Source organism: Cygnus olor, chromosome 1 (genome assembly GCF_009769625.2).
Source record: "Cygnus olor isolate bCygOlo1 chromosome 1, bCygOlo1.pri.v2, whole genome shotgun sequence".
Lineage (NCBI taxonomy): Eukaryota > Metazoa > Chordata > Aves > Anseriformes > Anatidae > Cygnus > Cygnus olor.
In genome coordinates this window covers 145,519,635-145,547,360 of record NC_049169.1, presented here as the reverse complement: position 1 = coordinate 145,547,360, position 27,726 = coordinate 145,519,635, and the positions used below count along the sequence as shown (strand labels likewise).

The 27,726-nt window shown below is 37.9% G+C and overlaps 1 protein-coding gene and 1 long non-coding RNA gene across 6 annotated transcripts in view; one reads left to right on the top strand and one right to left on the bottom strand.

Moving 5' to 3' along the window:
* Positions 1–22,142, top strand: part of CUL4A (cullin 4A) — a 35,901-nt gene extending 13,759 nt beyond the window's left edge. For all 3 annotated transcript variants that reach the window (XM_040556910.1, XM_040556822.1, XM_040557000.1), the window contains 13 exons: positions 771–853; positions 3,716–3,783; positions 6,693–6,811; positions 9,277–9,469; positions 10,856–10,960; positions 11,409–11,519; positions 11,837–11,922; positions 12,908–13,015; positions 14,200–14,313; positions 15,399–15,504; positions 20,565–20,737; positions 21,545–21,697; positions 22,026–22,142. In XM_040556910.1, coding sequence (XP_040412844.1) covers positions 771–853; positions 3,716–3,783; positions 6,693–6,811; positions 9,277–9,469; positions 10,856–10,960; positions 11,409–11,519; positions 11,837–11,922; positions 12,908–13,015; positions 14,200–14,313; positions 15,399–15,504; positions 20,565–20,737; positions 21,545–21,697; positions 22,026–22,121 — 1,515 coding nt within the window. In that variant the 3' untranslated portion in view covers positions 22,122–22,142. The remainder of the gene's footprint in view (positions 1–770; positions 854–3,715; positions 3,784–6,692; positions 6,812–9,276; positions 9,470–10,855; positions 10,961–11,408; positions 11,520–11,836; positions 11,923–12,907; positions 13,016–14,199; positions 14,314–15,398; positions 15,505–20,564; positions 20,738–21,544; positions 21,698–22,025) is intronic.
* A 17-nt stretch (positions 22,143–22,159) lies between these two features.
* Positions 22,160–27,585, bottom strand: LOC121070456. Of its 3 annotated transcripts, none has more exons than XR_005820117.1 (5): positions 27,550–27,585; positions 27,103–27,318; positions 24,985–25,181; positions 23,199–24,376; positions 22,172–22,278 (listed from the first exon to the last, which is right to left on the bottom strand). It is a non-coding gene; the product is annotated as an uncharacterized LOC121070456 (long non-coding RNA). The 3 variants fall into 3 exon arrangements; XR_005820096.1 differs by having other exon boundaries at positions 23,199–23,254; XR_005820106.1 differs by lacking the exon at positions 23,199–24,376 and having other exon boundaries at positions 22,160–22,278.
* Between the last annotated feature and the right edge of the window lie 141 nt (positions 27,586–27,726).

Here is a 27,726-nt window from a genome sequence, read left to right as displayed (position 1 = left end):
GTTTCTTGGTGGTCTAAAATACAGCATATTACTTTCATTAGTTCAATTTTAACACTGACTTGCTAGAAACATTCTGAAAATGCCTGTCTGGCACCGAGGTGGATCTTTTGTGTCTAATCCTGTTTCATTCACCTCATGCCTTGAAGTTCCCCCAGGACCTGAGATGAAATGCTCTGATGCATAGTTTTCCCACAAGTCTTACTGCTCTATAGGCCTGGTGGAAAACTGAGGGGAAAAAAAAATAATAAGGCCCTAATTTATTAAGTGTTTACATTTATATGTTTATGCATATACATGTGTATATGTTTGTGTATGCGTATATATTTACACACACACACATATGAACATATGCGTAACTGTTTTGATCATTTGAAGCCCAAGTTTCATACCCGTCTCACATGTGCTAACTCTCCGTAGGGACAGATAGCCCACTGGAGAAACTATATGGTTCACACCAACTGAAAATACGCTCTATGATATTTTAAGGACTAGCTTAACTCATTGGGTTTTGAGGAAAAAAAAATCCTCAGGAATAACCTGAGATTTCTGTTTATCTGCTTCTTTCTGTGAAGTGCAGTTATAATACTTTAATTATGAAGTAATAATGTTTAATAAAAGTATAGGTATTTATATAATATATAACAACATTGTGGTGGAATAGTCCTTTCCAATTAACTGTCTTTAGAGTTAAAAATTATCACCATGAAACAGGATTGTCTTTTATGGTTTTGTACTTAACTCTTGAACTTGTCATTCTCTTCTATTGCTAGGTTCCAGAATATCTTCACCATGTTAATAAACGTTTAGAAGAAGAAGGAGACAGAGTGATAACATACTTAGACCACAGCACACAGTGAGTACAAATTTTGTCACTTTTAGCAAAAGTCAAGCATCCTTTATAAAACGGTGTGGTTATCCATGATTGTAGAGAGACAGAGATTATCTCTATAGTATTTTACAGATGTTATCTTGTAGACACCACTCGTGATGCAGTTTGGTGGTGTTTGTTTTTTTTAAGACTTTATTTTTTATCAGAACTGATTTATTTAAAATCAGAATATTCTCTCAGTACAAGGGGGAGAAATTGGAAAAATTTATCGGTGAAATTTGAAGTTAACAAAATATTATATAACTCAAATTTGTATTATGAGAATAGTGGCTCATTTTAAGCATTCATGTGCTTATAATAAGGGAACATTTGCTGGGAGGGGGAGGAGGATGAAGAAAAAGGAAAAAAGAAAAAGTTAAATTATGGCATAGGATAGAGAACATGAACACAAACATTCAAAGATGTTTAAAGTAGATCAGCTTTGGTGTAGCTGCTGCCAGTGGATTGTGCAAGGTAGCTTGTCACTTTTTTCCTGAGGTATTGAGTAATAGCGTGTGTTTTGCTGGGGTAAGAATGTGCATTCAGGAATTACTGACAAATTATAAATGCATACATAATTTATACGTAATGCAGTAAGCTGTTGCCTTTTTTTAAAGAACATAAGCAAATAGAATTAACTCAGAATATAGCCCCCACCCCCTTTTTTCATTTTTCAGCTGATATGTTGGCATTTTATTGGGTGTGAAAAGAATAACAGTATTTTTTTTAACTTGTATGTATACATATATATGAAGAAAATAGGCTAAGCAAATGCCCTTAAGTTAATGGTGCGTATTTGAACTTGAGTCTTCTTCCTATCAATGCTGATTGCAGGGATACACAGTCCTTGCTTTGAATCTAGTCCTTAGTCAAACTCTTAGAAACCTACTTTTAGAAGGCTTTGCACTGATTTCCTGTCTTTGCATCAAGAAACAGCAGCTCTTAAAATTAGTGCCCTTGAGTTCTCCTCAGGTCATACCGTCTCCCCAGGTGTGCACGAAGAGAGCAGGAAGGATGTTAAATTTAGTTTAGCTTTGAACTTTAGACAGAAATGAAAACCAACATGGGAAACATGATTAAAAATACTTCAAAACGTGTTTGTGCAACGTGTGGAGTGTGTATTGATGCAGATCATTGAGTGTTTTATTCAGCCCACCAGTACATGTCTCTTTCTGGACAGCTGACCAGAATAAGCAAATCTCCTGGCTGGTCAGTAGATGCATACTTTGAGGCCGTACAGGAGGTACATCTATGGTCATTCATCAGCTAGATGTCAAGATAAATACTTGTTCTGTCTGTCTGCTTCTTAGGAAATAATGCTCTGTCTCAAGCAGACCAATTACCCTTACTTCCTCTGTAGGGTGAATAGGTCTTTCAGGGCAAAGGATGTTATTTTATGCAACCCTGAATCCTCCTATCCTTGGAGACAGGCAGCAGTAGTTGGAAGTTTCAAGGAAAACGAAAGTAGCTATAAAAACAGCCGTATGCGTTAAGACCAAGGGTCTGTCTAACTGGTCTTTCGCATTCACTTAGAAGCACACAAGGGAAAGTATACGTGATGCCCTGATACTGTTGTAGTATCTGCCTGTTTGCAGCTCAGCGTATTTTCTGAACCTGATGCTGTTTGCATGTCTAGTATTATCCAATGAATCTTTCACATATTTGTGCTGTCTTACTGGGACTCACTTAAGTTTTTTCATCTATGACATCCCTTGGCAAGGAGATCCCACAGAGCACCAGCCACCGTATGATAAATCCGATATAAACCATATGATAAAATTTTTGTTTAAGTCTGACACCCAGTACCGTCACTGACGACCCCAAATCTTGTATTCTAAGGGAAAGTGGTCAGCCCCTTTCTTTTCACCTTTTCCCACATCAAAGGCTCCTGATGTGTAAAGATGTTTCTCTTGCAGATGCTGTTGCATAATTTGATTGTCCATGTTCCCTTCTCCAGACCTTCCCAAATTCTAATTTAATCTTTCGAGATGAAGGGACTTAAACTGTGTATTGTGTATTAAATGCTGAGCAAATCATTGATAGGAGGTATTTTAGCAGAGGTGGGGGCTGCTACCTAACAGGCTTCCATCAATCTGAGTTGAACACCTTTCTTTTAGAAAATCTAAACTAAGGGTCTGAGAAACAGTTTTGTAAAACTTAACACAGAAGGAAGTATTTGGTCTGTTGTTGTCATATGATAAACAACGGTAGAAGTGTAGATAGTGAAATTAGTTATCCCTTTGCGTTTCAGGCATTTTTTTCCTCTTTCAGCCTATAAGTGATGGAAAGGTAAACTTGCCATTATATTTCAGTCCTGTCTAAAGGGAATGCATCAAAAATACTTTAATAGTAAAAAGCAGGGAAAACTTCAAAGATGAATTTTAAATGATTTACAAATTTGAGGAGTATTGTGGTTCTAGCTCAATTTATTTGGCTGCATAATAAAATTGGATAAAAAAAAATTCAGTTTTGAACATCACAAGTGTATACGGTATCGTGTTGTTTTGGAGTGCAAACTTTTGGAAGGTTTCTTTGTTTTCAAGAAAAATGTCAAATTGACTTTTTCCAAATTCTGTTAGTACAGATTTTTGGTATCTAAACTTCTCTCTACTGTTCTATAGCTTGTTTTTATTATTCAAAACCAAATTTCTTTTTCAATTGCATATGTGGTTCATTGTTTTCTTGACTTACATCACGTGAGATTTTTTTCTTAATTTGTAGCCTTTGTTTTAAGTAGAAAATTGTTGATTTTTGTACAGTAAAGTAAGTTTCTCACAAATATACTCTGACAGGATGCAATACCCTTATGCTGTGGTACTTCTAATATACTTTTCTTGCCTCATTTAGGAAACCACTGATAGCTTGTGTGGAGAAACAGCTACTAGGAGAACACTTAACAGCTATCTTGCAAAAAGGTATTTTTCTTTTTAAATGCATTCTCTAATAAACAACAGATTCTTGTACTCTGCAATAACTTTAGAATCCACATCTTTTATTTCATGAGAAGTGATAGCTGTGGAAAATACTTCCGTAGACACAGAAAGCCAATTCAGTAAAACTCTCAGGCCCACTGTGACAAGTAGATCCTCCATGAGGAAACAAGTATCTAAAATGTAACTCTGTATTTGTAAAGCTTGATGAACTCTCGAAGTCCCCTTTGACTTGGAGCTTAGGAATTAAACCTTTTGGAACTGCTGATTTCCTGTAACTCATATAAACTTCCAAATGAAAGCTGCATTTACTGTTGTAGTTTCTTTTATGTGATGACTACACAGCTCAAGTGCAATAGCTTCACATATCCTTGTGATTATATAGTTAAAGAATCATGAGATATTGGAGCTGACAACACTCAGAGGTGATGTACTTCATATGCTTTTTTTCTGTATTTTGCCTTCTGCCTGGCAATTCCAAATTTGAGCTGCAGTCTTCTTAAGAGCTCCCTATTCAGATACCAATCTTCAAATCGCCATTTCTTTGTTCCTCTTAACTTTTAATCTTTGCCTTTTTTCACTGAATTCCTGGGTTTGGTCTGATCTTCTATTACTTTAAATAATCCTTTCCTTTTCTAGCACTAGCCATCTTTTAGGCTTTAGATCTTGTAGCAGTTTATCCTTATGTATTCTTTTACTGCTGCAAAACTGTTACTGTTATCTTCAAGCTCCATCACATCCATGTTTGTTAATACTTTTTGGATTATTTTGCACATGCCTTTCACTTCTTTCTTTGTCACCTTTTTAAAGATAGATGCATGCTTACAGTTTTCACTGAACTACTCTGGGAATAGGTTATTTCATTATTTTCAGTACATTTACAAAAATAAGCATGGTTACTCTGTCTTAGCTATTCTTAAGCTTATCATAAATAGAAGGTAAGAATAACTAACAGTTTTGTTGATACATGCTAATTTTGCTTGTTTTTTAATTCAAGTATTATTTTCAAGTCACTTTTCCAATGACACATTTGTTTATCAGTTGGCGTAGTCAGAAACATGTTCTTGTTCTAATCTGCACTCTTTTTTGTTTTATAATGTATATGCAGTGTCCATGTAAATATGGAGAAAATTGTACGTATTTCTAGTTACTATATTTTGGAACTTGTAATATTGTTGGATTATTTTTACATTCTATGTGTACACTTCAAGAAAAAAAAAAAAGAAGCAAGTCTAACATCACTTGGCTTACATAACTTTCTGCCTTCATTTGATCCAGGGCACATTGTAATCCACTTGCAACATTCTAGTATTCAGTGCAAATAGATGATGATACTGCCTTTTGTAGGTTTTCTTCCTTAAGAGAGAAGGCATGTGATGTAGTCAGTTTGATACAGGAAAAAAAATAATCTTACCAATGCAGGGTAGGTATGAGAAACTTTTTCGTGTATTATTACAACTTCCATTGACTAGATGCTGTTTTTTTTCATTGTAAGTACAATAAAATTTGTCATGGCTGTGACAGTGCTTTCTGGAAGTTGTGTGAAGCCTTGTGTCAGAAGACTTACCTAAATGTCTTTTTTCATTTGTCAAGTGTGTGACAAAATGCTTGTTTCCATCATGCAGTTTATATGCCAGAGGAAAAAGAAGGGTTGAACTTTATCAGCTAGGTTATAACAAAGCAGTTAATGTATTTATTGGTCTCCCTAAATGAGTAGGAAGTGATGCTTGGGTATGATGGAATGGGCACTTCCTAATTTCAGTGTTCAAAAGAACATCAGTAACATGTATTCAAGACTTTGTAATCTGTTGTCTTATATACTTCTAAAGTATGTTAATTCTTCTGGTATCTCCGTGTGGGCAAAAGCTTACGTGACATCATTCTTGAATACTGTCTGCCTTTCTGAACATGTAAATAAGTTTAAATCAAAGTATTTTAAGGTGAAGAAGAAAGTAGAAAATGGGGTCAAGTAGTCAAGTAGTGACTAGTAGTGACTAGTAGTGAAATCCTTTGTAATCTAATACCATTTAAAAATTGGAAGTAACTAAGTAATTTTGTACATGAAGTAGAACGGTTGTACAATGTCAGCTCACTGATGCGAATTGTCAACTTGTGTAAAATCCAGCTTTCTGGATTTTGAACAGTGGCATAAATCTTTGATATTACCTTTGCATTTTACCAAAGCCTCTTGTCACTGACACCAGACGATGTATCTGTGATTACATTGGGACTAAATTCACCATGTTCTCAAATGTTAAAATGTGTATGTAATTGTTAAAAGTGTTACATTTAGCCTTGTGTTTTTCTTTATTCATTAGTCCAAGGCCTAGTCTCACGTAGGGTGAATTGATAAAAGGGAAATGTTGCTTGGAAGGAATTTGTAGTCATGTGTTATTACATCAGTATGAGCATAGACAATTTATGCACGTTCTTAATCTAAAAATATGGCTCACCACACTCTACAGAAAAAAAAATCTTGCAAAGTATATGTCTTTACTTTCAATTTGGGACAGTGCACTTAGCTTACTGGTTTTGACATTCTTTGGAGGTTCTATGAGTTCTTTTGATAAAACTGCACTTAAAATCAAGTACTTTTCATAAACATTCTGCAAAAGGCTTAGAGTCAACACCTTGTTGGGAAAGTACTTCAGCTGACTTAGTTTTATAATATCATAATGTAAATCAGTTCAGCCAACTTAAACAAGGGAGCATGTTAATCCTGAGCATAATACTTGCTTTCAGAAATTGTCTTTAAAATTTCATACTTTTATGCATACTAGAGGTTCTTGTCTTTTGGTGTATTTCATAGAGATTTTTGGTTTTCTGATGTATTCCTAATTGTGTTTATGCAACTCCCTTCTAATTTGCTTGTATTTCTAATTTTATTTTTTTAGGACTTGATAACCTGCTTGATGAAAACAGAATATCAGACTTGACCCAGACGTACCAGCTGTTCAGCCGGGTAAAAGGGGGGCAGCAGATCCTTTTGCAACATTGGAGTGAATACATCAAGGTATTTCAAAGATCTGTTCCTACTCGCAAAATTTATGATGTTATTGTAAATTGCTTCTTTCAGAAACAACAATAGTGTATCTTTTAGGTGTACACGTCAAAGTTCTGTTTTAAGCAAATATGTTGATGCTTGATGATATGTTGATTCCCAGTAATGATCACATGGTGAGAAACAGCAACGCTTAAGTTTTGATTTTCAATTCCTAGCTGCTTGGAAATCGCTTTTAATATAGGTTTTAACAATACGCAATAAGTTATTTCATTTACTTTTAAATAGAGCCATATGAACATTTATTTAGAGTATGCTGGATTGTAGTATATGTTGAGTTGGTACAAATACACTCAACTATTTTACATACCTGGAAAATCAATGTAACACCATAGTGCAGCTGTCCTACTGCAGATTAGCAGTGCTTCACGTAACCAACTGCACTAATATGAATGTTCAAGCCATTTTGATAGGAATGCTCTTTTTGAAATTAATCCATTATCAAAGTGGGGTATCTGGTTTGTTTAGTTAGTCATAATATGCAGGTAGTACGCTGCCCCAGAGAGCTTGGACTCCAGTGCTCTTGCAAGATGAAGGCAGCAAAGCTTCACAGAAAATATTTCTCTCTAGAGTTGGTAATTCCCGATGTGCTAGTTCTCCCCTGAATCGTCCATGGGTGTCTCTACCTTCAGGGCTAAGTGCACAACATCAGTTCATTTGGGAGGTGACTTTCTTGTGCACCTATATCTGGAGTTATGCATAGCACATAGGAGAAAGGCAGTGTCTCCCGTCCACCCCCAAAACTGAGATGCAGTTTGCTGAGCAGGGTGTTGTCCTGTGTTCCTACGTGCACCCTGTGGATCTGTGGTCAGCTGGGCCAACAAACAGCTTGCCTTGGCTCCCAGATCTTCTTCCTCGCTCCTGGATCACACTCCTGTCTTATCACTTGCATGGCCTGCTGCTCCATCGACTTTTTTTTGTGATGTTTTTTAACACTGTACGTGGGCAAAATCAGGGTTATGCCAGGTTTAGTGAGCTTAAAGAGGCTCACAGAACGGTGCTGGGAACGGTGCTGGTGCTGGCCCAAGGAATGGAGTAGTTCGGGACAGGTAGGAACCTATGGGAAGGAAGAGCAGGCCCTCACCTTCAGCAGCAAGTCGTTTAGTTGGCTTGATCATGCCTTATGTCTCACAAAATCAGACCTCGTTTTTAAAAACCTTTTTTTATGTGCTCAGAAATCTGCACTTTCTATCAAGTTTTTTCCTTTCCAACATTCTGTATGACAGACTTCATGAAAGTGAGGCTTCAAGAACTTAAATTCTATCTTGTGAGGCAGCATAAGAAAAAGCACAGAGAGTACTGGGGGGAAGGTCTGTGCTCTGCTGTAGTCACCTTTTTATGACTTCAGGCATGCCACTTAGCTCTCTGTAGCACAGCTTGCCATTTGTGGAATGGCAACTTAGGAACACAAGTGATGGAAACAGATCTGGATGCTGTGTTAATGAAAGGGAAATTGTATTCAGTGCAAGATGTACATGCTGAGTCTAAGGACACTTGGCAGGCTCATGTTGCTGTTGATTCACTTGGAAATGGTTCTTGAGAAAGAGCTTGGAGAAGGATTGCAGTGGATCATTAGGTATTTAAGTGGAAATTCTGAGGTTTAAGAGGGACTTTCCCATCTCTGCTTAACTGTTGTGGTTAACGTACTTTAGTTGATATAAATATACTGGTTAAATGGTATTCCACTGTTACTGTGCAGATGTTGCTCTTTCCCATGGTGGAAAACTGGTCATTCTGTCTAGGGCAGCAATTGGTGTTATTAAGCAGTTGTCCGACAGGTTAAAGTCTTTCCTTATGGGACATTTTGGTTTGGTGGACAAATGGTGTTATAGCTCTAATGTTAGGATAGTAGATGAACAAGAAAAGAAAGCCAAGTCTGTGGCTTCTTGCAAATGGGAAAATACAGTTTTGTTGCAAATCAGCTGGATTTTTTGGTTCTGTAGCCCTCACTGAGAGAGCAATCTCGGAGCGATGAGCAGTAGTTGTATTTCAGCCACCTGTTCCTGTCAGTAGAGCTCTGTAGTGGATTTCAGCAGAATGGTGCAAAGCTTTCCGTTACACTTAACATTTCTGAGGCAGTTTCTGTATAATTTCTTTTACATGAATCACGTAGCTCTGTATTTAACTGTGAACTTGTACATCATACAGTCATGTCTACTTTGTATTTTTGTTTAGCTTCTGTCTTAAATGTATATGATCCTTAAGTCAAACGCTGATGTTTGAACTCCATTAACATGTGTTTGGGTTTTTATTTTAAATTTTAATGCATCTCATTTTTTGAAAACTTGAAGTCACATAAGTAGCTCTGTAACTTTTTTATTCTTTCTAATGATAAATTTTATAAGCGTGAATGTGTCTGTTGGGGGAGATAGGTAGTACTCTAAAGTATTTTATTATCAAAAGTGTTTGTTTTGCAGAACTTTGGGACAACAATAGTGGTTAATCCTGAAAAGGACAAGGATATGGTGCAAGAGCTACTAGATTTTAAGGATAAAGTGGACCATATCATAGAAGTGTGCTTTCAGAAAAATGAAAAATTTATAAACTTGATGAAGGAGTCCTTTGAAACATTTATCAACAAGAGACCAAATAAGCCTGCAGAATTGATAGGTACACAAATGTTTTTCTGTAAAATATTTCCGAAGTCTGTAGAAAGCATGATGAGATGCTGCTGCTGAGTGTGCTAGTGTAATAGCAGTACACGTCCTGCTTTTAGGAGACTTGCTTTGGGGGTGCCAGGCAAAAGTTAACCTGGGAGCACGGCGGGACCGAAAGCGTGGGTGTGCTTGGTAGGTGTGTGCAGCGTCCCAAAGGAGCATGTCAACCTCTGCTGCTCTGTGCTCTGCTTACTACCCTGTGACCGGTGCTAACACTCGCTCAGAGAACATAATGCAAATCCTACCAGTGGCGTGAGGGGCTGGGGGAAGAGCAGCCGTAGCAGAAAAAATGAACCATTTTTGACCGGTAGTAGACAAGCTCTTTGAATGTTACAGATCTCTCAGAAAGGAGTAAGTAATGCCCATCCGACTGGAATGGAAGGCTGAAGTTGGGAGAAAAAATTTAAAGTTTTCAGATATACGGAGGAAAAAAAAATAATCAGTACTTTGACAGGGGAACTAGATCTCATTAAGGGGAAAAATAATATAAAATATCTTAAAATTACTTTTACTGGAATTATCCCTGATCTGGCAAAAGCTGTTCAGGCTGTGCTTTGCCTGCAGCTAGTGGAATCATGGCATTTACACCAAGAGAAGATCCTGCTCCTAGTTTTTTTCCCTCTTTTGACTCTCTTCACCATGTTTTGTGGCTTCATCCTAAAACAAACCTAATGTAGGACAAATCGCACAACCTAGTGAATACAGGTTAAAGCCACGATACAGCTTGCTGTTCTTTGTGGATTGTGTTGTTTCAGCTATTGCAATGGCTTCCATCTTACCCCTGTAGAAGATTGTATAGGAATACTAATGTGGCTGAATCAGTACTTAGCTAAATTCGTGGCTTAACATTATTTTTGTCATTCTGAAGCTACTAACTTGAAAGCATTGCTTCTGCTTAATTTTTCATATGTTCATAACAAGGAGCAAGAGGAGCCTGCTGAAAGTTATAAAACTATAGTCCTCTTTGTGTTGTTTGTTTCTGTTTCTCATAAATACATTCATATGCATTATACACTTCCAAAGCATTGTCTTTCAACAAGTAATGTGTTTGCAGTGAATATAACAAAGAATGTGGGAACTTCTAATGCATTAATTTTAATGATTTTACTCTATTCCTTTGTTTTTCCCTTGGGTGATTCCTTTTTGTGATACTTTTCCATTATGGCAGTAGTACAATAAGTGCCCTATCATTCCCCTGAACATAGGGAGAACAGAAAATAGGAAGCTTACCGCTTATCCTATATTTTTAATATATGGTAATATTTCAAGTGGGAAACACTGAAGTTGGTGATTTTAGATTTTTATTTTTAATTAAACTGTTAAAATGTTTTATTTATAGCAAAATATGTGGATTCCAAGTTAAGAGCTGGTAATAAAGAAGCGACAGATGAAGAGTTGGAAAGAATCCTTGACAAAATCATGATCATATTTAGATTTATTCATGGTAAGAAATATCTGTTCAAAGTTAATGCGATTTAAAATGTTTTTCTAGCTACTAGCTGAACTTTATTCCTCTGAGTGTAAGAGATTTTTTTTTTTTAGCATGAGTTTCCACTAGAATTAGTCCTAAATTGAAGTTTCCTTACATTTGGAGGACCACATTATATGCAACAGGGAGGACAAACTTTTTCTTTGGAGATTGAGTTGCAGACCTTTTATGGTCTCTGGGTAGACAACAAAGAGTTGGAGTAAAATTTTAAAAAATAAAAAATATGTTAAGAGAATAATTCAAATCTAAAAAGAACCTACTGTCTACATGTTCTTCTTTGTTGCATAGTGAATATTGATCTGCTGATCAACGTGCCATGAGAAAGGCTTGTGTCACAAACCTGAAGTGCCATGGTACAAACAGTATGTATGATTTCATGTGTTTTGCTCCCATTTCCATATAGGTAAAGATGTGTTTGAGGCATTCTATAAGAAGGACTTGGCCAAAAGACTGCTGGTTGGAAAAAGTGCATCAGTAGATGCTGAGAAGTCCATGTTGTCAAAGCTTAAACATGGTAGGCATCTTCAGATGTGTTTAATTTTTTATTACTTTTTTTTGAAATTTGAACCCTTATTGTCTCATGCTTTAAAAAGTAACAAGCCAGATCTTAAGTAATAGCTGAGCATATCATTGTGCTCAGCGAGAACTACTGGACTGACCTCTCAGATATTTGACTGGTTCGTATAATATACCTATTTAGGAGCAAAATATGTAGTTACGTGTGGGTGCTCTAGACCCTGGAAAATCTGGCTCAACCGTCTCCGGTTAAACCTTTCGTTTGTTCTGTGCTTGTTTGTAATTGTGGGATTTTTGCTTTGATTTGTGTGACAGAATGTGGGGCTGCTTTTACCAGCAAACTGGAGGGCATGTTCAAGGACATGGAACTGTCAAAAGATGTCATGGTTCAGTTTAAGCAGGTACATTCAGATTGTGTTTGCGTGCTAAATTTCAACAATGATGGGGAAGCACTTAATTGTGTTATACCTTGGATTAAGCTAAAATAAAATGAAACAGTTTTGAGCAGGCCCTAATCATAGTAACAGTGTCTTTATAGATCCATTTATAAAGCAGAATTTATTTATTCTGTATCTATTCAGATATCTTTTTTTATTTGATTCTTTTTAAAGTGAAATAAAGTCTAAATACCACATAGTAACTTAGTTGGTTGACATCCTTTAAAGTCCATATTCCTTCATTCTGGAAGCTACTGCTGCTCTAATTCTTTGTGAATAGGACAAAAAAAACTCCCTGAATGTTGCTACAATGCATAGAAATCATTTATATCTCAGCCCCTGAACTTCCAAACTGTTGGCGACTGAGGAAATAGTGTGTACACTTGCCCTGTTGTTATGCTTCTGCTGGGTACCTTTTCTGGGGCCTTACTGAAGACAGAGTTCTGGGCTAGAGGTCCGACCCAGAACAGCTACTCCACTAATAAAATACCGTAGTTTGTTGGTTTTTTTCTATGCCAGAGTTTGCAGCCTGATTCGACTGCTGCTATGCTGAAGTTATAAGAAAATGTGTTGTCTCATAGACATGTTGAAGTCCTAGGGAATCACTCTGATCTTAAAATTGTTGCCCTGGCTTCTGATCAAAAGCTTTTTTTTTTGCATGTGGTTGAAGTTTTTGACCTTGATACCTCCTACAGACAGTCGTCTAGAGTATTTCAATGTATTTTATTTTTTTCTTGCAGTCACTTGCTGTGTTTGAAATAGGTTGTTAGTGGGGCGTTAACTAGACGTGAAACTCAAAATCTTGGTAGAGCATGTCTGATCAAGGATGTGATCTGTAGGAATTTGTCATTCTTTAATTTAAAATTTCTAATTCAAATTAAGTATGTATATTTTTCTAATTTAGCATACAAACAGTATACTTTGATGTTTTTTGTCTCTTGTATCTTAGTATATGCAGAACCAAAGTGACCCAGGAAATATAGACCTGACAGTAAATATATTAACTATGGGATATTGGCCAACTTATACACCCATGGAAGTCCACTTAAATTCAGAGGTTAGTGTTTGAATTCTCCTTATAAATGTAGATTATGTAATGGTATCATAATCACTATCATAGGGTAAACTAATGCCCTTCACTTAATGTTTTTCTGTGAAATTTTAACTTTTTTTTTCTCATTTCAAAATGGCAAAAAATCGAATATGGTGGATAAAATCTGCTGTTGTTTTTTTTTAGGTGATTGTTTCACTTAATGTTTTTTTTCACTTTTTTAATAACGCTAATCTTAAATTAGTATTAAAATAAAATCAGTGTCCTATTTAACATTGCAGTCAAGCACTTAAAAGTTTAAAACAATTCGCTGTAATCAGTCAGTTTTTAACTGCATTGGTTACGCACGTTGATCCAGCCAATGGTTATGTTACTGCATGCTCTTACTTTCCATAAGATCCTTCCTTCTGTTCTCTGCAAAGTCTCTCAGAAAACTATCCCCTACATTTAAATGGCATCTGTCTGAAAAAAAAGATTGCTCCCAAGTTTACAGGTTTTGCAAAGCTCATACCTGTAGTTATTTAAGCTGAAATACGTATTTGGAGTCCTGTTTCCTGCAATACCTTGCTTGATCTGAAGAGCAGCAAACACCTAGAAGGCCAAAGGTGGCGGTGGTGCTCCCGTTCAGTTCAGGAGCGGTGGAAGCATTTGTGCATTTGCTCCTGTGCCCTCTTTTCCTCAACAGCAGACTACTGTGGAAGGATCCAATCTGAGCAATGTGTCATGAAAATGGGGGAGTAAAAACCCATTACTTGGAATTCAGGCATTGAAATCAGACTGGACTCTCTATATGGCAAATAAAAGGAAGAACTTGGGAGCAGATGGCAGTAGTCAGTGTATAGGTGTGAGTTGTATGCTTCCTGTCCTGTGACTTCTTAGTTAGGTGAAATGTCCAGGACAAAACCAGTATTTTAGAGGTTTTAAACCCGTTATGGATGTTTCATTTCATATTTATTAAAAATAATAATAATCAGGGAAGTTGAAAGCTATACTTGAATTGAGAATATCTTTTGTACACAGTAGTAGCAATGTACTTGAGAGCAAATTTTAGCTCTTTAAAATAGTGATTGCTTTTTTCCTCACAAAAACATTTATTATGAAATACTGTTTAGGAGAACCAGTGAAATTAAATGTGAAATCATCCAGCATCACTGTACTGGTAAAACACTAATAATCTCTTTGCTTTGCAGATGATAAAGCTTCAAGAGGTGTTTAAAACCTTTTATCTAGGAAAACACAGTGGTCGAAAGCTTCAGTGGCAGACCACTCTAGGGCATGCTGTCCTGAAGGCAGAATTTAAGGAAGTAAGTGCACGTTTAATGCTTAGCCTGTTGGGGTAAAATTTAAGTCAACTCTTTGGAATCTAATCATGTTTAGTATTTTCTTTATAAAGGTGATAACATGTTTGGTGGAGGAACAATCACAGTTCAATATTGTTATTTTTTACAGAAAGAAGATTTTTTCTAATTAAACTGAAATTCAACCTATCTAAAAGAAGACAAAAGTGTGATACCTTGCAGTAACATTTATATTCATTTGATAGGAATTACTATTTGTTTGAATAAAGAGAGTTGTAATAAAGCAGGAAATTAAAGAGAGAAATAGTACAGCATCTTATTTTTAATAAGGGATTGTTTTGATCTTAGAAATACTGATGACATTTATAGAATGCTTAATTGTTGCAAAAAGAGACTGAAGGGCGTTGGTGATGTGATGACTGGTTAAAATTTAAATGCTTGTTGAATTATTTAAGTCTTAAATAACCACATTGTTTCTTAATGTGGTTTTGTTTTGTCTCACAGAATATCTTGTGTTGCTAATAATGCAGCTTAATTGAAGCAGAGCAAAGACAAAAAAAAAAAAAAAAGGCAAACCCACAACCTTGAATTCTTTTACCAGCTCACTGTAAATATGAAACTTACAGATTTTGGCATTATGTAACAGTAAGACAGATTTGTTGTTGATTGACAAAAGTGTGTCCATCTGTCTGAAGAGTTTATTTCCTTTTCATTGTCTGCTTGTACAAACATTTGGCTACTGATAATACAGGGTGAAGTATAAAAAATAGATTTGCTCTTGGTGGTAGCAAAGCCAGAATTTGTAATGAAAATGAAGTAAATGATGTGACCTAAGTGTTAGCTCATTCTAATGAGCTTCTGGTTTGTGATGTATTGCTACTGTTAGATTAGCAAAAATGTTTTTTAAAATATCCTGTTTCTTTAATGCTACATTTGAGCAGGTTCTTCTGTGATAGGCATACAAAAATGCACCTCTCTTCTAGAAATTAAAAAAAAAAAAAAAGTGTTGCTTCTGTAACTTATCAGATTTAAGTGATATGAGAGAAAATGGTCTGAATATTACTGCTAATTATTTTATATTTCTTTTTTAGGGAAAGAAAGAATTTCAAGTATCGCTCTTTCAGACATTAGTGCTGCTTATGTTCAATGAAGGAGATGAATTCAGTTTTGAAGAAATTAAAATGGCCACAGGTATAGGTAAGAAAAATACTTTGTGATTCTTATATTTATTAATTGAGTGATTGCCAATTACGAATCTGTAGGTAAAGGCCTAATTTTAAGAAATTTGTCATGATCATTAGGACAAACTTCGTGAGCCAACAGTATATCGATGCCAAAAAAAGATGAGCAAAATACACTGCTCATACTTCCTGGTGTAGATAAAATGTTTCATAAAGTAGATAGTAAGAGGTGGGTAGCATATGGTACTACTAACAACCTGTCAGTTTTACAAAATACATTATGGCATTCTTAAAATTCAAGTGGTGATAAAGACTAGTTGTATGAACAGATTATTTTTGTTTAATCACACTTTCAAATATTATATTTTGAAAATGATTGATGAAGAATGTTGTCATTTTAGGATGATTGTTAGGTTAAAGGTTAGACTAGATGGTCTTAGAGGTCTTTTTCCAACCTAAATGCTTCTATAATTCTATGATTATTTGCAATTGAACTGTTCTTGTCCTTCTCTGTTCCATTACTGTTGCAGGAGTTCCCTTTTTACAATAGATCTGATTTGCTGAAAAGAGCAGTGTGCACTAGTGAGTGTACATTGTAGCTGTTCCTCTCTGCAGGTTGAACCTGAAGATAGAAAGAACAACAACAGGGAAAAAAAAAAGAGAAAACGGTTTCTTTTTAGCCACCAGCAGGATCTATCCTCTTAGGGTTTTTGTTTGGTGTTTTTTTGTTTTGTTCTCTAATTTTTACACTTTCTTGAAATAGTTACAGCCATTGGCATTAAAAAGCATAACCCTTTCATCTCTTTATTCTTGGGAACTCTCTGCATCAACCAGCAGGTCATACCCAGTAGCTTTCTGCATGTTGAACCTTGAGATCAACCCAATAAAACAACTGCAGAAAAAGTACCTGAACACACCCAAGTGCTAAAATACTGTAAATATATTTAATAAAATATTCTAAAGATGGGGTATCAAGAATCCCTATTGTCTAGCAGGTTGTGTTTCGGAGGGCAGCACAGCCTAGGTACTCCAGCTTCTCAGGCTTGAATCTTCAGGTTGCTGAGTCACCTGTGCCACTAATGGTAAGGGAGCTGAAGAAAGCATGTCAGTGTGAGTGATAAGCGTCAGGATGGTCCAGAGACTCACTAGGTCAGAGTACAATGCCTACAGAACAAACAAAAGTTCACACAAGGCTGATCCAGATCCTGCATTCTCACCATGTATTACTTTACCTCAGCGCTTGCATTCTGGCTGCCTTGCAGCAACAGATAAAATCTGCTGCATGGAAATCCATTATGTTCTAGCACAATAGGAAGGGTTTTAATAGACTTTTTTCAAGGCAGCTGGCTAGAATTGATGCTATATAGTTGGGAGCTACCTTTATGATGTCATGTCTGTTTCTCTCTCTTAGGAGGAGATAGTGTAGGAATCCCTGTAATGAGTTCATGGCTCACAGGGCCCTAGAGGCCAGGATGGCTGAAGTAAAATCTGGCTTCCAAGTTCTACCCACACAAGGCATTCAGAGCTTCTCTAGAGAGGTCCCATTCCCATTTAGCAGTCTCCCTTCTTCTAAGTGAGAGGGAAGTCTTATGGCCAGAAATGGTTTCGGAAGCAGGTCTCACACTGCACCCTTCCTGCCTCCTGCTACTTTGAGGGGAGGTCAGCATTTGCTGAGCGGTACCCTGATTTTTGCCGAACAGTGATAAGCTGTGAAACTTGACCACAGTATGTTGTAAAAGCTGGAATTTTACAGAATTCAAGAAGAGCAGCGCATGGAAAGGTACCTCAGTGCATGGAAGCTGCCTCTGCCTTAGGAATTCTCTGAGTTCCTGAATCCCCAAATGATTGGAGACTCAGTGAACAGTAGGATGAGGAGAAGAGGAGCAGCAGGGAAGTATGGAGCATTCCTGTGTTAGCTTCTCTTATGCAACGCTGACAGGGATGGTGAACCTCCCCACCCTGAAGAATTGTGTCTAGCCACTTCCTTTGCTTTGGTGTTTGAGTGTTGGCCCTTCCTGGGGGGTGGTGGAAGCCTTGTGCAGTTATTTAATTGATGTGTGTTTATGTTGAGACCCTGTTACAAGGTGTTAACCAGTCTTTGCACATTGGTGGTTACGGCAGAAGAGTCCAGGGAGCTACACCCAATGCACAGGACAGAATAAAGCGCTGTAAGTTGAAGTGTCAGTAAAGGGCTCAGAACAGATCAGTAAATCAGATGGTAAATTAGACCATCACCACCTGATAGTATTCACCCAGAAGCTTTACAGAAACTTTCCAGTATAAATACCAGCTTAATCTCTGGTTTATAATTTAAGTGAACCTTGGTGTAAGAAGAATGGCAAATGGCAAGAGTAGTGGTTTGTTTGTTTTTTTGGGGGATGGGTGTACGTGGAGGGATTCCACGGATTGCTGCAGGGTTATCAGGCCTGTGGTGGGGAGAACAGAATTGGGAGGCTCATGGCTAAGTGTGTATTAGGGAAGAGCATGATTTGTGACACACGATTTCCCTTTCAGCTTCTTTGAGGGAGTCAGCAAGCATATGCACGGTAATTGTACACTTGGGTTTTAAAATCTTTTTTGGTAAGAGCTCATTACAAACTCATAAATAAGTTTTCATGGCTTGAGAGGGAAGTTCTTCTCACGGGTGAATGATTGATTAGAAGACAAAACAAGTAGAAATGAATGCGTCACTTTCACAGTGCTCCTAATTGGGATCCTAATTGGGTTCCCTGCGTTATTATTCAACGTAGTCATTAATGATCTGAAAAAGAGGAATACCGATGCGACAGAATTTGATGCTGATTCTTTAGGAAGGTCAAATCTGAAACTTTTAAACATTACAAAAGGATCTCCAACTTGAACAATTAGGAGGTCAGATGACAACTAGCGTTGCTGAATACGAACACATCTGTGGAGGGAGGAAATAACTAACTATACATGCAGAGATTAGCAGTCATATTTAACAGAGCCAGACATTTTGATCTAATTCATATAGCATATAATGCAGCTGTTCTCAGCTGAAACCGGGTTAGCTGTCTAAGGTTAATGGCAGACCTTAAAGCTGTCATTCTCAAACTTCAGATCAACTCAGATTGTCAGCCCACAATTTCTTGCATGTACATTGATTTTTAATCGAGAACATCATAAATGTAATCATAAACTATATTCTGCTTATTTAATATCTTCCCGTGGACCTCTTAGAATAAAGCCTCATGAATCATGTACTGGAATGAGGTGTAAATCATTTGGGATTTTCCAGTATTATAAAAATCAGTTCGGCAGCTTCGGTACCCTTTCTTCTCCTATTGGAAATACTGAGAAAGCTGCTTCACGTTGGTTCCTCGGGTCTATCAGTCCCGTCTTCCTATCTCCTTTGGAGACTTCAGCAGAAGATAGGGCCAGTCAGATAAATATTTGGTTTACCTAAGAGTCACGCTGAAGTTAACATAAAGAAATTAAAAGTTTATATGGTAGAAACCAGTAAGTCAGTATGACTTAAAACCTTCAGTTGTTTAAGGAAGCACTTTCGCACAGTAAAACATAGCAATCTGTGTTCATTGGCAAGATAGGACAGCCATGGGATAGCATAGTCCAGAAATCCAGCTCTTTAATATGTTATTCGTACGTTTGTTATCTAGAATGTGTCTTTTACAGAGGTGAGTATGATATTAAGTGTCTGGACAGTAGAATCACAGATTGATTTTTGCAGTTTCTGTATTAGCTATATTGCTGTGTTTACAGCATTACAAGTTAGTTCTGTAAAAATCTTGTACTGGGCATGGAAGTAATTGGGTAAGGGGTCTCTACATGCATTTCAGACTTTGTCTATTGTATCTTTAAATTCCATTCCCATCTAACACAAAATACACGCACATTTCTGGGTGAGAAAGTCATACTCATTTTTCCTCATGCTAAGTAGAAAAGTGGCTTATGGACTATTACAACATCCTCACCCCCACCCCCAAAATCATGAAGATTTCTCCCCCTTTGTCTTCATCTGTATTAATTGGTCATACTTGGGACTATTAAGTTTTTAACAGCATCCTTACACAGGAGTTTGGGCCTGGGCATTACTCTGTATTTACTGAAGGTGAAACACCTAAAAAGTTTGAAACAGCATAAATGCATTATATCACTGGTTTAAAGTTTGGGCTTTTTTTAGGAGTAAGAGAACAGCTGGAAGTTTTGTGTTGTTTTTTTTTTTTAAAGAAATGGTCATTCTGTGTGAATGGGAAAATTACAGTATTTTAGAAATAATAACAGTTAATCTTCTGGTAAGCTGTTTTGTGCATTTCAGCACTAGATTGCAAAATCTTTAATTCTTAAACTTTCCAGATCTGACATGTTGGGTGATAATTTTATATTGTCAATAAAAGTATTATGGGAGACTGCAGAGGCTATTTTAGTGCAAAATCTTGAGACAAGACTTTGCAATATAATTAATAGAATGTTTTGGACTTTGTTTTATCTACTTGTCCAAATGCTTTTACCTTTAAATCTTAATGGATAAAATTTTCCTCACTCCTTTTTTTCCACTGCTTTCTTGTTGTGGGGAAGTTTGCGACTATAATAGCTATACCTTCTCACAAAACATCTTCCTGCCAACTTAGGGTTCTCTCCTGTTTTCTTCTCTGTTTGCTTGTTTGCTTATCATTTGTGTTTATATTTTCTGGTGTGTGTTTAGAAAGAGTGATGAAATCATAAAATGGGTGGCTTGAGTTTCTTGTCATCAACTGATTTTTCTTCTGATTGCCAAACAAAACCACAGCAATAAAACCAGGCTCACATTGCTGTGATTTTTTTTCTGATACTACTGTTGGATAGAAACTTCGCTGAGATGAGTCTGAGTCTGTATTGTTTACTTGTAGAGTTCTGCGCACACTCTCAGCACTTGCCTGTGAGATGTGTGAGGCCAAGCTTGAAGTCTGTAAGTTGTTGCATAATTAGAACTTAGCTTGGAAGAAGTTAATAACATAAAAAACTAACTTTTTAAATCGTATGGCTAGATTAATTGAATAAAACTTTTCATATTAACATTTTGTTCTGTTTTCTCTTGTACTTTGAACTTCTTCACAGAGGACAGTGAATTAAGAAGAACCTTGCAGTCTTTAGCTTGTGGGAAAGCGCGAGTATTGATTAAAAATCCAAAGGGCAAGGACGTCGAAGATGGAGACAAATTCATCTTTAATGGTGATTTCAAGCATAAGTTGTTTAGAATAAAGATCAATCAAATCCAGATGAAAGAAACAGTATGTATTTATTTTTGCATTCATTCTGGTTGACTGTTTACCCATGTCCCGCACGGAGAGACAAAATCTCTGCATTTTTGCTAGTCAGGCTGACTGATGGAGGCAATAAAGATCCTAAATCTCACTGAAATCAAAACAATTCAGGTTCCTTCTTCCCATGCCTGCACATCTAAATGCTGTTACGTTAAATTGATAGGATCTTGCAGATGTTTCAGTCCATGTTAAAAGCTTTCATGGTATGGCTGGAGTGCTGGTACTACACTGAACTCATTAATCAAATGTCACCGTGTCACTTTCCTTTATTAGGAGGGGTTATTAAAAGGGCAGGGTTGTCCCTTCATTTGTAGTGGATATATTTGTTTTACTTGAATCCCAATTCTTGACACCAGCTGACATGTTTTAATTAGTATTGAGTTGTTTCCTTTTGGTCTCTGCGTGTTAAAATAAAATTGTAAAAAGTCCAGTCAGAGTTGAGCATTTTTAATGCGGAAGACCCGATGTATTTGGACTGTCAAATTCTTCGGTGTTCCTCTAAAAATCTGAAGTGAGTTCTTATGAATTAGTTTGATTTATCAAATAGATTTAAAATAAGACATGATTTTTTCTTTGTTATCCTTAATGTTATATCTGGCTTGCTTTAGCAGTACTCTTCAGAATCACTTAGTTATTAGCATGCAGCAAGGTCTGTATCTGTCTCAGTCGGACGAGAATGTGTTTTGTTTCATTAGAAAGGTTAATTGCAGAGATATAATGGATAAAATAACAGCAATAAAAGGTGATTATTTGTGGTGTTGTACTGTTCTTTAGGTTGAGGAACAGGTTAGCACAACTGAAAGAGTATTCCAAGACAGACAATATCAGATTGATGCTGCTATTGTACGAATAATGAAGATGAGAAAGACTCTCGGTCATAATCTTCTTGTTTCTGAATTGTATAATCAACTGAAATTTCCAGTGAAGGTAAGTGATTTTGTTTTTCAAACCATCCTAGGATTATCTAAAAATATGTAATATACTTTCCCATTCAGATTGTCTGTAAGAGTAAGAAATGTGCAATATGCCTGAATCAAATTCAAAGATTCAAGTACTAAAATGAGCATGTGAACAGAACAAGCCGAAGTATCAGTAGGAAATTCTGTTTAGCTATTCACGGTGGTTCATGTTCCTGTTCTTATGTGGTCTTCAGCTGTCCTCTCTTTTGGTGTTGTTTTTGTGTGTGTGTTTTTTAAATAAAATATATTTGCATTCATATCATTAACTGTTTTACTAATCCCATCTTTTCTTGCAGCCTGGAGACTTGAAAAAGAGGATCGAGTCTCTCATTGACAGGGACTATATGGAGAGAGACAAAGACAACCCCAATCAGTACCACTATGTTGCATAATGGAGAGGAAATACTTTTATTTAAAAAATAAAAAAATACAAATTAAAAAAAAAAATCCAAATATATCTTCAGGACACCGAATACCTATGCTGTTCCAGACTTTATTTTTTAGCAGATTTCAGGTTGATGTATATTATTCAACCAGCTGCATGCACTGCTGTGGACAAGAAGCAAATTGATATGTTAACTGATCATCCTTGTCAAGACTCCTTACTAATTTTAAATGTCGCATTTTTATTTCTTTCGGTTGTTTGTTTGTTCTTTTGGGTTCTTTTCAGTTTATTTTTACAGTTTTGCTTAAAATTGTCATCGAAGTTGGTTGGAAAGGTAAAATCACCTGTGTAAGAAATACTTCTGTGATGGATGCAAGTCTGGTTTTTTTCACTTCTGTGTTCCTGACTGCATCCATAAAGACCCTATATGCTGCATTCTTTAGCTACAGTGACAACTTGGGTAACTTTTTAAAAACCCTTAATTGATGAACATTTATGTACAGTGTTGTTGAAATACACTGAATTTTTGAAATTATGCGCCATGAAAACTCTCGACCTTGCGTTCGTTTAATTTTCTTTCAAATGAGTATGAACTTCAGTCTGGTTTGGATAAATCAGGTTTTGAAGTGAGATCCTTTATGTGCCAAGAGGACAACTGCGTTCATGTGTGTAGTGAATTGTTGGGTTATTTAGCTAAAATATGGATTATTATTTTATTACTACTTCTGATGGGTTGGGTGGCAAGGATTAGATTTGAGTCAGAGGCCCTGCCTCATTTTAGGGCAACTGGTTTTTATCACTGTTGATGTACTTGCCGTAACGTTTAGTTTTGCCTTTAAAATCACAGACAGGGAAACTACTGTACAGCGTGCTCCACTTTAAGAGTCGAGAACTTTTTTTAAAAATAGACTTTTATGGTCTTCACGTTGTGAAAGCATAGTTTTTTGTCTTGAAAGACTAAGGATTTTGTGAGTACTTTGTTACATATTGTATATATGTAAGTTGATTTGAACTAAAGAAGGAAAGACACTGTAGATCTGTTAGATAATTGTAACTATAAAGAAGATACCTTTTGTGGTAATACAAGATGCTGTTTATTTTCGGGATTTGCATACTGGCGTGTTTCATTCTGAAAAAGAGCTACCAAAGGAGTTTTGATCGTGGCGAAAATGAGAATTATAACAGCAATATTTTCTGAGAGATACCTTACTAAATTTATGTAACATGGGTTTTGTGCATCAGTTGAAATGCCACCATGTCTTCTTAAAGTAAACATTGCAGAGAGTTGACATCTTGCAGATTTACATAAAGTCCTTGTTCTGTCATCTGGTGTCATTAATTGTATTGCATTCTTCTGAATTATTTTTGTTCCCTTTGTGTTTAGAAACTAAAAACATCTAGTTTATTGTATTTAAAGCATATTTAATGTTGTAATTTAATGTACTTATTTTAATATTTGAATCCAGTTAATTCAAATAAAATCTTTGATGCATATTAAATTCCTTAGCCTTTGTGAGAATGTGGCTCTTAATTTATGCAGTACGTTCTTTGGCATTAATTATGACTCGCCTTGTAACTGATTTTCCAGGCATGTGTAAGCCAGTCAACTCCATCTTTCAAGGCTTTTAAAACAAAAAGGAAGGTACTCTTCACAGAAATGTGATGGGCAGACGCTTTATCCACATAGGAAGTTGGCCGTAGTAGACAGTAACTGATACCAAGCAATGAACGTGTGCTGCACTCCCTGGTCCAATAGTTTTAAACAATATGTTAAGAGCAGCGGTGCTATTCTGAAGATGATGGACTGATTCTGCCTTACTAAGTGATGTTAATTGATTAAAAGTGCTGAGATCTGCAACTCTTCTTAATTGACATAGCCTAGAACTCCTTGGCCAAATTACTCTGGTATAGCAATTACAAATGGGTTGTTCCAGGAGCAGTAGAAATAATGATGGCAGTCTTTCTGTGATATATGTCGTTTGCCCGTGGCTGTACTCTCCCCAGCTTTCCCCATAAATAACCTCAAGAAGCAGCATTGCGGCATACTGCTAACAGAAAACCATCAGCCTTGGTTTTACTCTCTGTGATCCATTTGCCAATCTCCCCCCACTCCCTCCCCCCCCAAACACAACTGGTCTGAAAGTGGCTTCAGAGGTTCAAAAGCTGTGGGAGAGATTGAGAGGCCGTGTGGCCATGGCTCTTGTTCTCAGGCCCTTGTTTTCTGTTCGGCTTCCTCAAATTTCTCCTGGAATTTTGTGCGTGCTGAATGAACAGAAAAGCAGTTAGCTTATTAGTCAGCATGGTAAGCGCTGTTTCATAGTGAAATAGCTGCTTTTGGTTGTTTTTTTGATAGCTGGTGATAGAATTTGGCTGAGCACCCTGTCTCCACCAGCTTTGAGTTGATACTGGCTGTTGGGTTTGCTGTGTCCCACGGCTGTATTTGTGCCCACAGGGATCATGCTGCTGAAAATTTCTTCTTGGAAGATCACCTAGTGATGAAGACATCAGGCTGCAGCAGGGTAACAGATTTCCCTTGCAGTGCATCTACGCTCAGTAGGAAATGTCTTGAAAGCCTGAATCTTGGCAATTCAGCATCCTTGGAACAAATTGAGTAGTGATTCCCTTGTATGGAATGACAAAAGCAGGAGTCTGGGATACAAGCGAGGGGTATCTGATTCTTAACCAAAGCCTTTCAGTTAAACTGAATTAAACTTCAACCTTTAGTTTAAGTCATCCAGACATATTTTACATCTACTTAAAAAGCAGTTTTCCATCCCAAGGTTTTTTGAGGGAAAATGAGTATGAGAATGGAGGTTGATGGCTGACAGTCGTAGGTTCTTCCTGAGTCTGGCAATTAAAGCATTCCTTACCAGCCACTAACTGCCTTCTTCCTGCCCACTCCTTGTGTCCTGTTGTCCTCATTCTGTATTTTAGCTTCCCCCCTCTTACTTTGTCTGGACCTGGGTTTATTGTCTAACTCCTTCGGTTTGCTCCAGCTTTCCTTCTGCCTTTGGTGTTAACTCCATTGAAGCTCCGTTCTGAGCTGAGGATTTTGGTGTTCCTTCCCCTGAAATACAAAATGCAGAGGAGCACAAGGCCACACACACACACACCTGGATCAGGAAATCCAGCCTGGGGGTGAATCCCTTTGTGCTGTGTGTCTTTGAAAATAAATCACAAACCTTTCAGCAACTTCAGTGTATCACCTTGGTACGCACGTAGACCTACTTGTACGTGTTTGATCTTTGACAGGTGTGCTAGGGAGAGTGGACTCTGTACTATAAACTCGGTTATCTATTCCTAGCTGAATCTCTTTGGAAGGAAAATAACCCTGTGAAGTCTGATAATAGGCAGCAAAAAGCTACAGGAAAAAAGGAGCCATGTTCCATGGAAATCCTTTCCCGGTGAGAATTCTCAACCTGTACTCTGCCTTCCCTGTTCATTTGCTGCCTGAACTGTGCACAGTAGGCTGTACTGTACTCACCAGTCTCCCAGATCCTGTCAGCATTTCCCCATGCTCTTCCCTGTAGGCAGCCACCCCACATCCGTGGCTCGTCAGCGCCCGAAACACACCATGCTTGATGCGGAACTGCACGCACGTTGGTCAGCAGCTCAAACACAACGCGTGACCGCTGTTCCTGCAGTGACAGCGCTAACTGGGATCTCTGGGCTCTGTCTGTATACCGGCTTTCACAGAAGCCCTAATTTTATGTTTGCTTGTACCCTACCCTGCTACCAAGTTTGCCTGATGCTGGCCAACAAGTAATTGAGCAGTGAGGCTGATGGCAGCGTTTGCGTAAGATGCGTTTCATCAGGAAATCTCTCAATTTATCAATGCCTACCATTTTTTCAGTAGAGAGGAAGGCTACTGAATAGCGAGCTTAAGTGTGCCGTTGGGCCTCCCTCTTTGTTGTTTTCTGGCAGGCTTTGAGTAGCCCACAGGCTTTCCTCCACTCCCAGTGCAGGTTCCAAAAGCAGTGATCAAAAAACTGGAACAAGCCATGTCCCACCTCCACTCCTCTGCAAATGACTCACTGAAGCACTTGACCAGAGCTGTTCCTTGCGTCGTTTTTAAAGCTAACTTCTGCTTTTGGCAACGTGTGGTGAGGATAAAGGCTGCTCCAAGTGCTGCAGGAAAAAGCAAGTGAAAAATGAAGTGTTTCTGTCTTTAAAAAGGCACAGAGAAAAAATGCGGTATAAAGAAAGGTCTGTTTATAGTAGCATCGTTGAAAGAGAAAGGCAGATCTCTAAGGCACGCTTAAGAGCTGATAATCCTCTCTAGGATATTTTGTGGAAATAGGAAGTGTAAGTGAAACGAGACAAACATTGGGGAAAGGTCATCTGGTTTAGAACAACTGCACTTGACTTCAGCAGCTGGTAGTAGCTACATTGCATTTCCAGTCGGTCCTAAGTAAAAATGCACAAAGGCATCTTGGGAGCATAAAGTTCCATCTCTGAGCTGACTAACCTGGAGTACATTGTAATGAGGAGAAAGCAGCAGCACGCAGCTATTGGCACTTTCTAATAGCACAAGGAATAGTAAAATAAATACTTCTAAGGTTTCAGGTGGAGAAACTATATCCTTAACAGCTTAGATAAGAGAGAGCATTGGATTGCATTGAATTACAAAGTGATCGAATGGCTGGGCTCTGTATCTCTATACTACACTAACATCTGACAATATCAATAGAAAAACCACCACCTTTTTTTTTCTTTCCAAAAAATAAGGCATGGGATTTCTTAAAATTCCTGTTTATAAAGATATTGGGCAATGTCAGAAGCTATGTGAAACTACAGATAATTTTACCTGCATGACAAGTCATACAGAGACAACTCATTAGTGGTCCCTGTTTTGGACTGGAACAGATACTCGGGTTGTCTGTCTACACAGGCATCGACGCATCACTTCAGAGATAACAGATCGTTAACTTCCACTGAGTTTGTACAGCTGGGACTGGATTTATTCTATACAAGATGATTGTACCCACCTTAGATTGCCTTTAAACTCAGTGGCAAGAAACACTATGGAGGCCACACAGACCTTAGGTGTGTTTTGTTGCAGGCCGAAGGTGTTTCTCACCCAGCTCTACCACTTTCCCTTTAACACAGGGATCCCAGGGCTGCACACCTCATCTGAGAACCACGGTTAACACCTGGAGCTGGCAAGGCTGGTTGGGCCTCGCGTAACTCACATTCTGTGAGGGCTGTGAGGAAAGAGATAAGACATACGGCAGCTTGCAAAAAGTCCCCAGACAGGATCACAGAATAGCTGAGGTTGGCAGGACCCCCTGGAGGTCACTTGGTCCAACCCCAAGGCCTGCCCCAGCAGGGCCACCCAGCGCAGGCTGCCCAGGCCCATCTCCAGGCGGCTTTGGAAGGCCTCCAAGGAGGAGACCCCACAGCCTCTCTGGGCAGCCTGTGCCAGGGCTCCTCACCCGCACAGCACAGAAGTGCTCCTGGGGCTCAGAGGGAGCCTCCTGGGGGCCAGTTTGTGCCCAGGGCCTCTGACAAGAGCCTGGCTCCGTCCTCTCTGCAGCCTCCCCTCAGGTATTTACAGACATGGACGAGATCCCCCCGAGACTCCTCTTCTCCAGCCCGGGCAGTCCCAGCTC